The sequence below is a fragment of the Nomascus leucogenys genome, unplaced genomic scaffold (assembly GCF_006542625.1).
Source record: "Nomascus leucogenys isolate Asia unplaced genomic scaffold, Asia_NLE_v1 Super-Scaffold_258, whole genome shotgun sequence".
Taxonomy (NCBI): Eukaryota; Metazoa; Chordata; class Mammalia; order Primates; family Hylobatidae; genus Nomascus; species Nomascus leucogenys.
In genome coordinates this window covers 1180956-1197941 of record NW_022095769.1, presented here as the reverse complement: position 1 = coordinate 1197941, position 16986 = coordinate 1180956, and the positions used below count along the sequence as shown (strand labels likewise).

The 16986-nt window shown below is 55.3% G+C and overlaps 2 protein-coding genes across 5 annotated transcripts in view; both read left to right on the top strand.

Moving 5' to 3' along the window:
• Positions 1-2354, top strand: part of ITGA3 (integrin subunit alpha 3) — a 32861-nt gene extending 30507 nt beyond the window's left edge. For 2 of the 3 annotated variants that reach the window (XM_012503320.2, XM_030808055.1), the window contains one exon: positions 979-2354. In XM_012503320.2, coding sequence (XP_012358774.2) covers positions 979-1134 — 156 coding nt within the window. In that variant the 3' untranslated portion in view covers positions 1135-2354. Of the gene's footprint in view, positions 1-98; positions 241-978 lie in introns of all 3 variants that reach the window. The other variant, XM_012503321.2, reaches the window with a different exon arrangement.
• Positions 2355-7456: 5102 nt separating this feature from the next.
• Positions 7457-16986, top strand: part of PDK2 (pyruvate dehydrogenase kinase 2) — a 16054-nt gene continuing 6524 nt past the window's right edge. Inside the window, exons 1-2 of one of the 2 annotated variants that reach the window (XM_003281241.4) lie at positions 7457-7729; positions 9578-9719. In XM_003281241.4, the coding sequence (XP_003281289.3) occupies positions 7612-7729; positions 9578-9719 (260 nt within the window). In that variant the 5' untranslated portion in view covers positions 7457-7611. Of the gene's footprint in view, positions 7730-7919; positions 8462-9577; positions 9720-16986 lie in introns of those variants that run through there. The other variant, XM_030808054.1, reaches the window with a different exon arrangement.

Here is a 16986-nt window from a genome sequence, read left to right as displayed (position 1 = left end):
CAGGCTCCCCAGCCCTAAAGCCCTGGTCCATGAGTGCTGCTGGTGAGGATAGCCCAGCGTCCCCCTGATGGCCCGTCCCCACCTCCTCCCCTCCGCAGTGCGGCTTCTTCAAGCGAGCCCGCACTCGCGCCCTGTATGAAGCTAAGAGGCAGAAGGCGGAGATGAAGAGCCAGCCGTCAGAGACAGAGAGGCTGACCGACGACTACTGAGGGGGCAGCCCCCCGCCCCCGGCCCACCTGGGTAACACGGCCTCCGGGCCCCCTTCCCCGAGCCCCACAGCTGGCCGGGCCTCTGACTCTGTCCTATCTGCTCCTCTTCCCTTATGGGCCTGCTCTGATCTCATTCTGTCCCCACCACCACCTCAAAGATCAGGTCACTCTGACTGTCCCTCCAGCCCCCTGGTCTGGCTTTCATCAGCCTCCCCCTGAGCTCCTTGGTGACTTGGGACCCCATGAGGGAGCCATAAACCCTCTCTGTGATGACCTTGATTTCTGGGGATTGGAACAAGGTCAAGGGCAAGGCCAGGCCCCATCTCTGTAAACCACAGGCATGTCCAGAATAATTCTACACTCCCATTTCCACCCCTAGGGAAGGAGGGGAGCAGTAGAGACCCTCCTCCTGGGAACTAGCCTGTTTCCTCCTGAGCAACCCTTCCAGGATAACAAATGGACCCCCTCCCAACATTGTGGTCAGGGTAGACTGCCCAGGCTTCCTGGCCGTGCCATCCACTGTCTCTGCAGCTGCCCTCACTCTCCATCTGCCTCTTCCTCTGCTCTCTGCCTTCCTCAACTCCTTCTTCCTCTGGGGCCTGGGGTGGAGAAACTCATCCTCTGTATCTCAGTGCAGGGAGATGGGATGCGTTTCGGTCAAGAGTTCTGGCTTTGAGGAGTTCTGGGTGGGAGAGGGAGAGGCCTGGCACTCCTTCCTGGCAGCTCAAACTCGATGCTAATGTTCTTTCTCTTCCCCCTCCAACTCCAGTGTGACTTCTTTAAGCGGACCCGCTATTATCAGATCATGCCGAAGTACCACGCGGTGCGGATCCGGGAGGAGGAGCGCTACCCACCTCCAGGGAGCACCCTGCCCACCAAGAAGCACTGGGTGACCAGCTGGCAGACTCGGGACCGATACTACTGACGTCCTTCCTGATCCCACCCCCTCCTCCCCCAGTGTCCCCTTTCTTCCTATTTATCATAAGTTATGCCTCTGACAGTCCACAGGGGCCACCGCCTTTGGCTGGCAGCAGCAGGCTCAGGCACATACACCTCGTCAAGAGCATGCACATGCTGTCTGGCCCTGGGGATCTTCCCACAGGAGGGCCAGCGCTGTGGACCTTACAACGCTGAGCGCACTGCGGTCCTGTGCCCTAGACGCACGTGGGGCCCACTGCTCATGGACTGTGCTGGCGCATCATGGATGGTGCATGGGTTCGCCGTGTCTCAGCCTCTGCCTGCGCCAAAACAAGCCAAAGAGCCTCCCGCCAGAGCCGGGAGAAAAAGGCCCCCGCAATGTGGTGACACCTCCCCCTTTCGCACTGGATCCATCTTGAGCCACAGTCACTGGATTGACTTTGCTGTCAAAACTACTGACAGGGAGCAGCCCCGGGGCCCCTGGCTGGTGGGCCGCCATTGACACCCATGCCAGAGAGCTGGGGGTCCTGCCTAAGGTTGTCCATGGGGGCACTTGGAGGACCTGGTGTGCTCAGACCCAACAGCAAAGGAACTAGAAAGAAGGTCCCAGAACGGCTTTCTTTCCTGCATCTCTGTGAAGCCTCTCTCCTTGGCCACAGACTGAACTCGCAGGGAGTGCAGCGGGAAGGAACAAAGACAGGCAAACGGCAAGGTAGCCTGGGCTCACTGTGCTGGGGCACGGCGGGATCCTCCACAGAGAGGAGGGGGCCAATTCTGGACAGACAGATGTTGGGAGGATACAGAGAAGATGCCACTTCTGACTCACCACTACCAGCCAGCCTCAGAAGGCCCCAGAGAGACCCTACAAGACCACGGAGGGAGCGACACTTGAATGTAGAATAGGCAGGGGGCCCTGCCCGGCCCCATCCAGCCAGACCCCACGCTGACCATGTATCAGGGGCCTAGAAGTGGATTTCTTAGCTATCCTTGGCTTTCAGAGCCAGCCTGGCTCTGCCCCCTCCCCTATGGGCTGTCTCCTAAGGCCCATTTGAGAAGCTGAGGCTAGTTCCAGAAAACCTCTCCCGACCCCTGCCTGTTGGCAGGCCCACTCCCCAGCCCCAGCCCCTTCCATGGTACTGTAGCAGGGGAATGCCCTCCCCCTCCTCGTGCCTTCTTTGTATATAGGCTTCTCACGGCGACCAATAAACAGCTCCCAGTTTGTATGCAGCTGCATTTGCTTCCACCCACTCCCCAGCCTTTACCAACCCCGGGTCAATGGATGATGATATCATCCAGCCAACACCTAGGTAGATGAAGCCAGGTCTGGGGACTTGCGGGTTTGAGGGTAAAGATGGAGGGAGGTGGCCGGGTGCAGTGGCTCACACCTGTAATCCCAGCCCTTTGGGAGGCCAAGGTATGCGGATCACCTGAGCTCAGGAGTTCGAAACCAGCCTGGCCAACATGGCGAAACCCTGTGTCTACTAAAAATACAAAAGTTAGCTGGGCGCAGTGGCACATGCCTATAATCCCAGCTACTTGGGAGGCTGAAGTAGGAAAATCACTTGAGGGCCGGGTGCGGTGGCTCACGCTTGTAATCCCAGCACTTTGGGAGGCCGAGGCGGGCGGATCACGAGGTCAGGAGATCGAGACCACGGTGAAACCCCATCTCTACTAAAAATACAAAAAATTAGCCGGGCGTGGTGGCGGGCGCCTGTAGTCCCAGCTACTCGGAGAGGCTGAGGCAGGAGAATGGCGTGAACCCTGGAGGCGGAGCTTGCAGTGAGCCGAGATCACGCCACTGCACTCCAGCCTGGGTGACAGAGCAAGACTCCGTCTCAAAAAAATAAAAAAATAAAAAATAAAACTGTGTAGGAAAATCACTTGAACCCAGGAGGCAGAGGTTGCAGTGAGCCGAGATCGTGCCATTGCACTCCAGCCTGAACGACAGAGCAAGACTCTGTCTCAAAGAAAAATAATAAGATTGATGGAGGTGACACTGGCCCCTGCTCTCAGGAATCCTCCCATCTAAGAGTCAGTCATAGAGATCCAGAACAGAAGATGAGGGGTGAGCCTTGGGGGACCTGGATGAAACCCAGAACGTCTTCTTAGAGGACAGTGCGCTGACCCTGGGGAGGGCCAAGCAGGCAGAGGTGGCGGTGTGCAGGGTCGAGAAGAGGCAAAAGCTACTCAGCTGTAGGAACAGGCAGTCCTGGCAGGCTATGGAGATAGGCTGGGTGCAAGGGTGGAGAGAGGAGAGCCCTTAGTCAGGCTGAATTCAGGTAAGAGCCTGCTTTTCTGCCTTGGTTTCCCCACAACCACCACCAGGCGCCAATAAGAGATCAGAAGGTAAACCACTGATCCAAGGCTGCAGAGACTGAACTGTCACAAGGTCCAGCCTCCAGGAGCTGAGAGCTCTGGTCTTTCAGAAGCTCCTTGGGAGTGTTTGAGCGCCTGGCTTACATGGCCACAGCACATGGATCAAGCCTTCGCTTTGCTTCCTGCCATGTCCTGGGTTCCCAAAGCAACTTCCTCCTCTGCCCTCGGTTTGTCCCCTCCACACAGGCCTGGGGAATGGAGTAAGGCTGTTCCCCCTGTGACCTGGAATGTGGCCAAGTCCTTCTGTTAATTTTCCTTAAGGCTGTGAACTTCGGCAAGACTTCACTGGAGGCTGGAAATTGCTACCCAGAGAAACGCAGAGGTAGAAGCCAGGTCAGATATGCTCAGAGCTCACAGACCCAGGCTGTTCTGGGAGACCCACCTGATGCCTGGGTGCCTCCCAGCCTCCTTGTGGTGGCAGCTGTCTGCCCCACCTCCCTCCACCAGCGCTCAGCTCACAACAGGGTTCTGGGCCTAATGTCGGCCCCTTTCCCCCTCCTCACTTTCTGTGCCGGGATTTGCCTCTTCCCAGGGTGACTGACAATGGAATGTCCACTTTCCCAAGGAAAACCCTAGCCCCTACCCAGAGCTGCCAAGCTCTCAGAACCGAGTGAGTGGAGACCACACTTTATTTTCTAGAATCTGGAATCCAGTTCTTTGGGCATAACACGTGTGGGTTGTCAAAACTCGGCCCAGTCTTGTCCTTGCAGCTACTTCCTGCTTAAGACAGGGGTGTTTACACATCCCTCTGGCCAGTTTCACAGACCCACCAGTCTCCTGTGAGCCACTGCTTGAGGAAGACCACACACACACACACACACACACACACACACACACACACACACTCTTGAGGATAAGTCATTTTCAGAACTAGCGTAAGCTACATATTATGAAAGAAACATAACTGGCAGAGATGTAGCAATGCCCACTGTAAAAGAACCCTCTGCGATGCCAAGTTTCTTGAGCTCCTTGGAGAGTTCCCCAACCAACCCACATTGTACATATAGTGGGAGATTTGGGAATCAGTGGGGGTGCAGTTTACCTCAGCATCACCTAACCAAACTTGACTACGATGTTCCACATACACCACTGCTGTTAGCACCCTGCAGCAGGCTCTGCAGAAAGAATTCTTATCCAAGCACAGAGCCCACATTATGGAAGTCCGGCCTAAGGTGAGGGTCATGGGAAATCTCTTTCCCTCTCCTACATCTAGCCTTAGAGGCCATGGCCTTTTCCTTGTTACTTTAATTTTGACAATAACAGCAATAGCTACCATTTATTGCTAGGCAAGAAATAGGCTTTTTTTTTTTTTTTTGAGACCGGGTCTCAGTCACGCAGATTGGAGTGCCGTGGCACAATCATGGCTCTGGCTCACTGCAGCCTTGACCTCTGGGGCTCAAGCAATCTTCCTACTTCAGCCTCCCAAGTAGCTGGGACTATAGGTACATGCCACCACACTCAGCTAATTTTATATTTTTTGTAGAGACAAGATCTTGCTATGCTGCCCAGGCTGGTCTTGAACTCCTGGGCTCAAGCAATCCTCCTACCTCAGCCTCCCAAAGTGAAGGCCAGGTTTTTTGTACATAATATTCTATATATTCTTCTGTGCACTTGAAAACTGCACTCACTACCATCATCAATCACGTCCTAATTGCTAGCCCAGCGGATGTTTGGTGGTTCTCTGGAATATCTCTGTGGTATGCTCCCCTGCTCGCCCTGTCTTCTTTTTCACCCTGTCCTCCCTACTACGTGCTGAGTACTGCCTGATGCTAGAGATAGGGCAGTGAATAAGACAGATACAACCCCTGCCCTGCCCTCATGGAGCTTAAAGTCTAGCGGGAAAACAGATCAGTCGGCAAACAATTTTCACTCAATTGATAAGAGCTACCATCAGCTCCTTTTAACCCCTCCTTCCTGGATTTGTCCAGGTAGCTTTCAGCCAATCCCTTTCCTCAAAAAGCTACCTGTTTCACATGTCCTAATCTTTCCTTGTCCTCTCTTAAGGGGTCTTGTGGGTTCCCAGTCTGGATGACAGTGACCCAGACTGTGAATATTTGCTAAGATCAGGAGATCTAAGGAGCCCTTGAAGGCAGCCTATAACCCAGCTTGGTAGGATCAAGGAAGGCTTCCAGGAGGAAGGGATGACTAAGCAGCTGAGACCTGAAGAATGGGCAGGTGAAGCTGGGAAGAAAGAATGATCCAGACAGAAGAGATGTATTTGCAGTGGCTTAGAGACTAGAGGCTGGTTCAAGGCAGCAGACAGGTATGGCTGGGAGCTGCGTGGGGGAATGTAGAGAAAGGAGTCTGGAGAATTAAGCAAAAGTCGATTGTGTGACAACTGGAAAGGCTCCAGTAAGAAGAAGAGAGCCATTGATGGCCTAGCATAGTGCCTCATACCTGTAATCCCTGCACTTTGGGAGGTTGAGGCGGGTGGATCACTTGAGGTCAGGAATTCGAGACCAGCCTGGACAACATGGTGAAACCCTGCCTCTACTAAAATTACAAAAATTAGCCAGGCATGGTAGTACATGCCTGTTATCCCAGCTACTTGGAAAGCTGAGACAGGAGAATCGCTTGAACCTGGGAGGAGGAGTTTGCAGTGAGCCAAGGTTGTGCCACCGCACTCCAGCTTGGACGACAGAGCGAGACTCCATCCCCCCCCCCAAAAAAAAATAGCCCATTGAAAGGCTGTGAGCAAGGAAGTAATAAGGTCAGATTTGCAGTTGAGAATGATCCCTGAGTCTCGGTTTTCTTATCTATGAAATGAGGCTAAGAATAATAAAATAGAGAATTAAATGAGATAATGTCGGCAAACAGTGCCTGGCATATAGCTTATTATTCATCCAGCTAAGGGGCCTTTCCATTTGTGAAGCTTTGCTCTTTGAGGTCTGTATTACAATCACATTCAGTTATAGCTAATTATTTACTTATGTAGCTATCTCTGAAACTTGGAAATGAAATCATCGAAGAAAAAGGCCATTTCTTGATCCTGTTTGTGTTCCCTGTTCCCAGCATAAAGCCTAACACGTATTAGGCTAATGTCACCGAGCAAAGAAAGCATCAAAGTGGCGGGTCGGGCCCTAAGCCCACGATGGGAGATACCACGTTCGGCCACAAGAGGGCGCATCACATTTTCTCCAGGAGAAGGGGGGCTGCTGATGAAGAACCGGCTCCGGGCCTCCCAGAGACACTTCACCTCCTGGGATCTTTGCTCTAAGGAAGCCCGGTGCGAAGGAGGTGGCTTTCTCAGGTGGTCGCGCTAGATGTCTAAGGCTTTATGTTCGGTCAGATGAGCTATATAATAAAATGAAAGTGTTAACTGGCATGGACGATAGCTGCTGCCTCCACCGCCACTAGTCGTGATGGTTTTTACTCTGGATGTTTTTCAATTGGAAAAGCAAACTCCGCCTTTTCCTGAGCCGCTTGGATCTTTGTGGAAGCGGGTGGGCTGCACATATACGGGACAGATTCGTATAGGCTTGCACCCTGGTTCCGAATTTTGCAAATATTCGCAGTCTGGGTCACTGTCATCCGGACTGGGAATCCCCAAGACCCGTTAAGGGAGGATAGGTAAAGATCACGACAGGTGAAACAGGTACCTTTGAGTTGGAGAAAAGGGATTGGTTGAAAGCTACCTAGACAACTCTGGAAAGGAAGGGTTAAAAGGAGCCTGCAGGTGAAGGAGATGCGAGGGGTTAGCAAGGGAAAGGCAGGCGTGGAAGAGGAAGTGAAAGGGCTGGCGGGGCTCTGGGAAGGAAGGGGTTAACCCGGGCTTCGCCCCGGGGAGGAAAGGGAGGCGTGAACACAGGGGAGGTGGGATCTCGGCGCGGCCTCCCCAAAACAACAGGCCGCCCCGGCAAAGCGTGGGTTAAGGGGGCGGGCCCAGGGGGAAGCCACGTGCCAGGGCGGAAGGCTATTGGTTCGCCCGGAGTTGTTTGTGAGTGGCCATTGGCGACGTCGAGGCGCCACGACGAGCCGATTGGCTGGGCGTTGGAATGCCCGCCAGGGCAAGGGTAGGGAGGAGGCGGCCGAATCGCGTCACTGGGCCCAACGGTGCGCTAGCGCTGCCAGCGCGGGGACCACAACCCGAGTCGCGGCCGCCGCAGCCATGCGCTGGGTCTGGGCGCTGCTGAAGAATGCGTCCCTGGCAGGGGCGCCCAAGTACATAGAGCACTTCAGCAAGTTCTCCCCGTCCCCGCTGTCCATGAAGCAGTTTCTGGACTTCGGTACGGAGTGGGCGGGAGGCAGCTGGCAGCGGAGGCCCGCGGGGCTCTGGGAGGGGCAGCCGGGGGCTAGGGGGACGGAGGAGAAGAAAGGCCCCGAGTGACAGAGAAGGGTTGTTTGGAAGGGTACAGGCAGGAAAGAGTTAATGGGGAAGCAGGAACCGGCCGGGGCCTCTCGACTGGGCTGTTGATGGGAATGGGGGGCATTTACAAGGAGGGTCCCGAGGTTTCTTCCTGGGCCTCATGAGAGATCTTGAAGAGTAAGGGGCAGTGAAGCTGTGATGTTACTGCAGGAAGGGAGTAGGGTGGTATCCAGACGCTAAAGGGTTAATGGGAGTTGTCCTCATGACTGGAGGAGTAGGGGCCCCTCCTCCCACCAGAGGAAACCGGGGGTCTGCTGGTGGGAGTGAGGAGGCAGAGTTGAGAGGTGCAGCCATCTGGAGAGAGACCTGGACTGGGCATGAAGGGTCAGACACCCCTGGGCAGAGGGTGAGATTAAGCCAGGGGCAGTTGGGGAAGGGGGCTCTTCCAGAGGATGCCAGCGGGAGAGAGTGCCCTGACTGGTAGACATCCACCCACAGAAGGAGCTGGACCCTATCTGCCCCGTGGGCAAGGACACTTGAAGATCAAATCTGTTCCGGCCTGGCAGCCTCTCCCCAGCTGGGCAGGGGCCCCAGGCACCATGATGTGGAGTCAAGCCGCCTATACCTCCCTTGGCTGCCCCAGGGCTGCTAGGTCAGAATCGCACACTACTAGCATCCTGGGGGTGGCCCTGGGGCAGGAGGGAGGCTGTGCCAACGTGGCGGCTGAAATGGGCATTGTGTGGGCCCTGTCTGTCTGTGGTATTTCCATGGTGCCAGCTGGGGACTGGGGGTGGGGGGCAGTCTCTCAAGAGTTGAGTTGATAGTGCCTAGCTTGGGTTGCAGCTGTGTCAATGATGGGACGGGAACAGGGAGGTGGCAGCCGAGACATAAGGCACCTGTTCCTCAGGACTTGTCTGCCTGCACCCCTGCCCTGTCTGAGTCTTGAGCCTCCCCCATGTAGGAAAGCCTCCTGGGCCTACCCCAGCCCCCAGCAGCTGTCCCCACAAACTGCACCCTAATTACAGAAACATCACAGCTGTGGGGGGCTCACAGTAGAGTTTGGTCAACTTGTACTATGGGGGAAACTGAGACCTTCAAAAGGATGATGGCATGGCCTGGGTGACAGAGTTGGAAGCAGAGCCTGATGGACTGGAACCCATGGGCCAAGGCCGTATTCGGTCCCCCACCCTCTCCATCTTGACGCCAGACAAGGACCGAGGCATTTGGACTCCTGTTCTCGGGCTCGTTTGCCCCACGGATGGGCATTAAAGCATAGCAGCCCCACATGGGCATTCAGGCCAGGCTGGGTGAGGTGGGCTGGCCAGAGACAACACTGGGAGCCTGCAGTGGTGGTCTAGCCATAGCCCCCCTCAGCCAGAGCCCAGTCCTAGTTAGGGATGGGTTTCCCAGGCTCCTTTGCCCCCTGGGATCAGCCCCTCAAAGTGAGTGTGCTGGGAGGGAAGGAAAGAGAAGTGAGGTGACTGAGGCCAGAGGCAGCTCCACATGGGCCCAGGAGTGGCCCTGTCCACTGTGGTTAAAGGCAAGCAGGGTTCAGCTGGGGATGAGGAGAGGATGCCACCCCTGAAGTGTTAGGCACGGGGTATAGGTGTTTGAGCCCTGCAGGGGATGGGGAGCCTTGCTGTGTGCCCTGGGCAGGTCACTTGCTCTCTGAGCCCCCAGTTAATGAAGGGTTTAGCTGACCTGGCCGAGACATCCTTTGGCTTTCATAGTCTGTGGCTCTGTGGCTCACCCCTCTTTCTCCTGCCAGGATCCAGCAATGCCTGTGAGAAAACCTCCTTCACCTTCCTCAGGCAGGAGCTGCCTGTGCGCCTGGCCAACATCATGAAAGAGATCAACCTGCTTCCTGACCGGGTGCTGAGCACACCCTCTGTGCAGCTGGTGCAGAGCTGGTGAGACCCCTGGCTCAGTCCCTGCACCTCCCACTCCATCGCCAGTGTCCCCGGGCTCAGGGATGGAGTCTCCAAGCTTTTAGCAGCCTTGACGGTGGGGTGGGGACAGACAGGAGACACCAAAGCCCCAAGAGCTTGGAGTTGCCTAGGGTCACATGGGAATCCGAGGCCAGAGCAGGCCTGAGGTCAAGCTCCTAGTCTCTGTGTCTAGCCCTCTTCTTACCACCCACCTTTCTCTGGAAACACAGGATCCACCCAGGAAAGCATGATTTTCACAGCCAAAACCCCAAGTCAGGCTGATGTCAGCATTAGCCAGCAGCCCAGACCTGGAACTCCAATAGCTGTTAGGCAGTATTTACTGGGGGTAACTTTTTGGGAAGCAGAAACAAGAAGCAAGTTTTCAAATAAATTATATAACCCAAGCTGCAAGACAGACTGTTTTGGATGTTGGAAAATACTCAGATACACACAAGGATGGCACAGTACCTTCCCGAAGAGCTTTGGAGGGGCAAAGACCAAACGTTTATTGCGCACTGCAGCAGGAACAGAGGGAAAGGCTCAGCAGAGTTCACTCAAGAACTCAAGTTAAGTAACTGGATGAAATTAGCCAAAGGCCAGTCACATGAAGAATAAACAAGGGTGTCCCTTGTCACTGGGCATGTAAATAGCTAATCCTCATTGACTGTGGTGGCACCCTTGCAGAAATCTTGGGCTGGTTCTTTTGGACTTCAGTATGATATAGTTGTGATTTCCTTGTAGACTCAGGAGCACATGCCCACATGTACTCTGAGCCCAAAGCCATGCGAAGTCACAGCAGCTGCCCTCAGAGGCCTGTGATCTTGAGGGAAAAATAATACTCACCCAGGCAGGGTGAACTGAGTCCAGCATAGTGCTAGGAGCAGGGAGATGCCGAAGAGTTCGTTTTATTTAAATTAGGAACCCAAACATTATTTTAAAAGAATATTGATATTTTTCCCTCATTGTGGAAGTATAACAGGTTCACTTGACACTTGGAAAATGCAAAATAGTAGATAGAAGAAAATGCCAACCACTCCCCTCCACCCCCTAACCGAACACAGTTCAGTTTCGTCAGATGTAGTGGTGCCTTTCCAGCGCTGTTTTCTATGCATGGACCTGTGGATATGGGGCTTGTTCTAATTAAATGAGATGTGGAGAGGGGCAGTGTTGTACACACAAGGCTAGGGGTGTAGTGGGTGCACCATGAATGTTGGTTGAACGACACGTTGTGGGGCAGTTGCTATGGACATGCAGAGGAGATGACTTGTCACTGGACCTTACAGGGTACCTAGGCAAGCTTAGAGCTAAAAGGAAGGGAAGGGCATTCCAGGCTAAAGGAATAGCCTGGGCAAAGGTGTGGAGACAGGAAGGAGCCTGGCTAAGGTAGCTGAGAACTGACTTTCTGGAGATTGTGCTGTTAGTGTGGGCTGTGAAGAAGGGGTGGAGGCATGAGGCACAGAGCCTGATTTCCATGGAGCCCAACCAGGTCACCCCTTGCTGTGCCCTGCTTCTTGGGGGTCCAGGACCTCTGAGCCAACCAACACTTCCCACTGTGGGTGGTGTGGAGTGGTGGGAAGGAGACAGAAGGTACCATCTGTTCTCCCTGGCCCTCCTCCGGTTCTATCCGGCTGCCTGAACTGGCTGCCTCTCCGCCTGGTTCCTGACTCTAGGGCAGGACTTCTCAGGCCCCTCACTGGACACCGTGTTCCTGGGAGAGCTGAGGGATGCGGGAGGAGGGCATGGGGCTGCTGAGCTTCCCATGACTCCCCCAGCGGCCCCTGCAGAGTCTCTTCCTGAAACTCAGTGACACAGATAAGAGGTTGGCCTGACTTATTCTTCCGCAAAGCTTGCAAGTAATGCCAAGTAACAGCAGGAGGGAATGAAGTTAGACAAGAGAGAGCACTTCCTCAATGAAAGATTCAGCTTAGGCCGGGCGCGGTGGCTCATGCCTGTAATCCCAGCACTTTGGGAGGCTGAGGCGGGCGGATCACAAGGTCAGGAGATCGAGACCATCATGGCTAACACGGTGAAACTCCGTCTCTACTAAAAATATAAAAAATTAGCTGGGCGCGGTGGCAGGCACCTGTAGTCCCAGCTACTCGGGAGGCTGAGGCAGGAGAATGGCGTGAACCCAGGAAGCGGAGCTTGCAGTGAGCTGAGATCGCGCCACTGCACTCCAGCCTGGACGACAGAGCGAGACTCCGTCTCAAAAATAAAAGAAAGAAAGAAAGACTCAGCTTAAAGGAGAGCAGGCCGAGGGATTGCTAAAGCATCCCAACACACTGAAGAGACGGCCTGCCAAGAATGTTTCCAGAGAGAATGAGCATTGGCTACAGCAAGAGAGACTGAGGTGTGTGGACAAGAAGGACTTCCCGACAGAGTTGAGGTGGCTGCCTATAAGAGAGTGGAGAGCTCGTTCTCCAGGAGCAACAGCCTGCTAGCTGGAATGATGGAGGTGGGCAGGTTCTAGGTGCCTGAGAGGAGGGGGGAGACTTTACCAGGGAGCTTGGCAAGAGGGCCTCTAGCCTGAGTCTGATGAGTAAGGAGCAAACCCTCCTTTCTGGAAAACACAAGAGCTCTTGGCAGATGGAGTTTATTCGTGGTCATGGTTCATCTGTGGTCATAGAAATGGAGTTTCTACTCAGCTGGGGAGAGGTTCTAGGCAGAGTCACTGTGGGCAAGGTGAGAATTCCTGGTTCTAAATAAACCTGATACATTATTTCAACTGGACAGACTTGTGATAGTGGGCCCTGTTTTGGTGGAGACTGGACGGGGAGGGAAAGTCCCAGGTTTGGCTTCAGCATGTGTGACTTTGAAGCTTCATCCTGGGCAAGCCACATGGCATCTCTGAGCCTCAGCTTCCTCATGTGTAAAATGGGGACCCATCGTGTTTGTAAGGGCCAAAGGCCAGTGCTAGATGTGAAAAGTGTGCAGAACTCTACCAATACAAGCCATGTCCCCAGGCTGCCGGGCAGCAACACCTCCAGCCCACAGAGGATGTAACTGTGGTGTGGCTTCTTGGGCAAGGTAGTAATAAATCATGATAATAACAAAAGCAAACACCTCCAAAGGCTAGCTGTGTCCCAGGAGCTGTCCTAAGTGTCTACGCATATTAACTCATTTCATCTTCACAACCTTATGAGGTAGTCCTTGCTATCATCCCATTTTCTAGATGAGAAACTGAGGTTCAGAGAGGTGAAGAACCTTATCTGAGATCACTCGGGGACTAGGTGGTGAAGTTGGGATTCGAACCCAGCTGTTGGATTTGGAGACTGGATTCTTGAAGGGAAAGGAGGGAGCCTGTGCTCTGGGCAGTGAGGTGGAGTCAGAGATTTCCAAGTTCATGGTGCAAGTCTGTGGGAGAGCAGAACTCACTTTACAAAATTGTTGACAGCCGGTGTTGTTAGAGACAGAAAGGGACAACCCCAGCTCCTCTCCAGGCGTGGAGTCTGTGGGGATGTGCTTCCAGAAAATGCAGGAGCTGCAGAGTAGAATCAAATGACAATGACTCACTGCTGTCACTAACAGGCTCTTTGTGGGGGCCGTAGGTGGGAGGCGATATGGCCAGCACCTTCGCACAAACCTCCCTTGCCCGTCAGCAAGGTGTGTGGACCCCACACAGGGGGTGTGGCTTGGGTGCCGAGGACCTGCTAAAGCCACACGAGCTCTCCAAACCCGTCAGCCGCTCCTTGCATGACCGGAGCAGGACCGACCACTTACTGCGCATGTACTCGAGGCATCATCTCCTTTTCTGTACACCCAGGCCCACGAGGTGCTTACTCCCGTGAACCCCATTTTGCAGATGGGGACCTAAGGGACTCGATGGCCTCTTTAGGGCACAATCGATCAGCAGCAGAACCCAAACCTGCCTGGCTCAGAGGCTCCGGAGGCGGGACACCGCCACCTCTCCCCCGACTGCAGCGAGCACCCTCCTCCCCAGCCCTTGCCTTGTTTACACCCTGCTCCCCAGCAGCTGTGGATACGAGTGCACAGGGCACACCCTCGCACACACCCACAGGCACGCACATGCCACATGCACACAATTACACACACTCCCCCTCTGGCTCAGCACCCCCTCTGCTCCCACACAGGGCTGCAGGGCCCTCCTCCCACACTCGCCCACCCTCTCCTCCAGCCCCCATCGCCCATTCTCAGCCCCACACTCTCAGCAAGCCTCCTGGCTTCTGCCTGCATCCCACGCCTCCTCCTCCCCAATCCCGGGGCTCTGGACTGGCTCTGGAGTCCTGGAAAGCAGGGTTTGGGTGGGTCTCCACATTACCTTGGGCTGGGCTTGGGAGCTCCGGATCTCACCAAGGGACTCCTGGGGGCCTTGATCACTGCAGAGGTCAGCAGGCCCAGAGACCCCAGCCTCCCCGCAGGTCCCGGGGAGGGGTGGGGGCAATGCCTCTCCCGCCTGTCGGTGCCTGTCTGTCACTGCACCACTGCTTCAGGCCTCCCTTATATAAGCCCAGTTCTCTCTCTGGCCTGCAAGGGGTGGGCAGCCCAGAGGCCAGCGCCACTCGTCCCCAGTCTCTCTTCTTAGGACCAAGAACCGGCCCAAGGGTGACATTTGGTGCACCAGGCCCCTGAGGGGCCTCAGGGCCAGGCCAGGGACCTCTGGGAAAATCCTCATCCTCTCCCCTCCATTCCAAGAGTAGCCCGGGCCCCCTGCCCTGGAGGAGCCCTGGCCTTGTGAGGGAGGCTGGCAGGCGCTGCCCACTGTCACTCCGTGCCGGTGCCCTTTGCTCCACTTCAGTGGCCATGTGACCAGGCCCCATTTCTGCCCTCTAGGGTTGTTCAGCAGCCACAAAAGGGGTGGTGCCAGCAGCTGGGGCACTCTCCCTAAGTGAGACTGGGACTTTGACCGTGCCCACCCCCACCCGCTGCCCAGCACAGTCAGGAAGTGGCTTAGCCTCCCAGCTCCCACCCGCTTCATCCCCACCTGCCCCCTGGGAAGGGGTCCCAGGCCCCACTCTGCAGTGGGTCTCCTCCCCCTCCTCTCCCCACCTGCCCCTAGCACTGCCTGTGTGCGGGCCCTCTCTCCCCTAAGAATCATGAGCGTGAAGGTCTATTTTGGGTGCGTTTAGGGAGCAAGGGATTTGGAGCCACATAGGCCTGGGAGAGAGAATCTCAGCTCTGCGTGTTAACTTCCTCATCTGTAAAATGGGTCCAGCAGTAGCGCCCACCTCCAGGGTTCTTGCGGAGGTGAAAGTGGGGCAGGATGGAAGCACAGGGTGGACCTGGCCATTGGTACCCAGTAAATGCCACCATCACCATCAGCAGCGGCATCACCATCAGGGCCAGTGTCGGCCGTTGGCCATGTGGTGTAGACTTGGAGTCTGCGAGAGCTAGGTTTGAATCCCAGCCTGCTGCTTACTGTGTGGCCTGGGGCATATCACTAACCTCTCAGTGCTGGTCTCGTTGTCTGCAAAAAGAGGGAAATACCGTGTGCTCATCAAGGCTGTTGGCAGATGAGAGACCCTGTGTGGGACTCGGCACAAGTGGATGTTAGTGGTCGCTATGTTATTCTCCAGGGAGACAGGTGAGGTCTTAGGAGTGCCAGCCTGATCGTCTGCTGGGGTGGCAGGGATGGTGAGGGGGGCTGAGAGAAAGGCGGATCTTTTCTGCTGTCAGGGTCCCCAGCCCCATCAGCAGCCACAGCTCCTCCTATCGGGCTCTGTGCAGAGCTCTGGGTAGGGACGGGTGGGCGGTGAGCTCTGGGCCTCAGACAGCCCCCTTCCTGTGGCAGTGGGGCAGGTCTCCAGGGCATAGGGGCTCAAACATGCTGTGATTCAGAGCCTACAAGCAGTGGGAGAGTATCAGATGCTGCCTGGGGGCTCAGAGGATGCACGCAGCTGTTGACAACGTTTGAGCTACCAGCCATAATAAGAGCAAGCATTTAGAGAGTGCTCACTATGCGCTAGGCACTGTGCTAATCATCACATGGAATTCTCACCACAAAGCAGTAGTAGATAGGAATAACAATCCCCATTTTCCTAATGAGCAAACTCAGGCCCAGAGAGGTTCCATGACTTACCCAGGGCTACACAGCTCCAGGTGCTTAAAGAGCCAGGTCTGGGTCCAGAGCTGGTTCTTTCACTCTCTGTCAGGGAAGAGCGAGAAGAGCAGCAATTGCTAGGTTTAAGGGGAAGGGCATTCCTAGCAGAGGGCACTGTGTGAACAGAAGCGTGGAGGTGAGAGTCGAGCAGAATCAGCACTCTGGAGTGGCAAGAGCGCTGGAGACTCGGGGGCTTCATCCTCCCACTTACTAGCTATGGGGCTGCTGACGCCTCCCTGGGGGATGCTGTGCATGGGGCTGATTCCTGCCTGCCTACATGTTACAGGTTACAGTGAAGGTCAGAACACTGTGGACATGGGAATGAGTCCTCGTGTGGAGGGGCCTTTTCTAGAAACACTGTTGGGCCCCTGGGGCCCTCGGCACTGCAGGGCTCTAGGTAGACCCCCTTCCTCCTGGTTATAAGTGTTTCTTCCAGAGAGAGGCTCTTCCTGCCTTCCCCAAAGGAACAAGCCACAGACCGGGCATGTTAGCAGGGAAACAGGTCATGGCTCCCCAGGGCACGGGCACAGTAGCTCCAGCTTGGTACCATCTGCCACCACAGGTGGGCCTGACTCCCTTGCAGAAGGAGGCCTGCTGCTGTCCCTGAATTCAGGGCTTCTTTTTTGGGGGGACAGAGTCTCGCTCTGTCACCCAGGCTGGAGTGCAATAGAGCGATCTCAGCTCACTGCAACCATTGCCTCACAAGTTCAAGCGATTCTCCTCCCTCAGCCTCCTGAGTAGCTGGGATTACAGGCATGTGCCACCATGCCCAGCTAATTTTTGCATTTTTAGTAGAGACAGGTTTTCGCCATGTTGGCCAGGCTGGTCTTGAACTCCTGACCTCAGGTGATTTGCCCACCTCAGCCTCCCAGAGTGCTGGGATTACAGGTGTGAGCCACCACACCTGGCCGAGTTCAGGAATTCTTGATGCTCCTTTTAGAGCATCAAGCTCTTCTCTTAGCCCAGGGAAAACTGGCCTCCCCATCAGGCCTGTAGATGGGAGGGGCGGCAGGGCATCACCCACTGCTACCTGGCCTTTTGCAGTAGAGTGAGCTTCTCTGGACTCTCCATGGGCCCCAGCCCCCCCTGGGGACAGAACAAGGCACACCCACCCCACCTTTGGGTCCTTCCCACCTGCCATTTTAGAATCCAATTGCCTAGGCAGGTGCCTGGCCCAGGGCACCCCAGCTC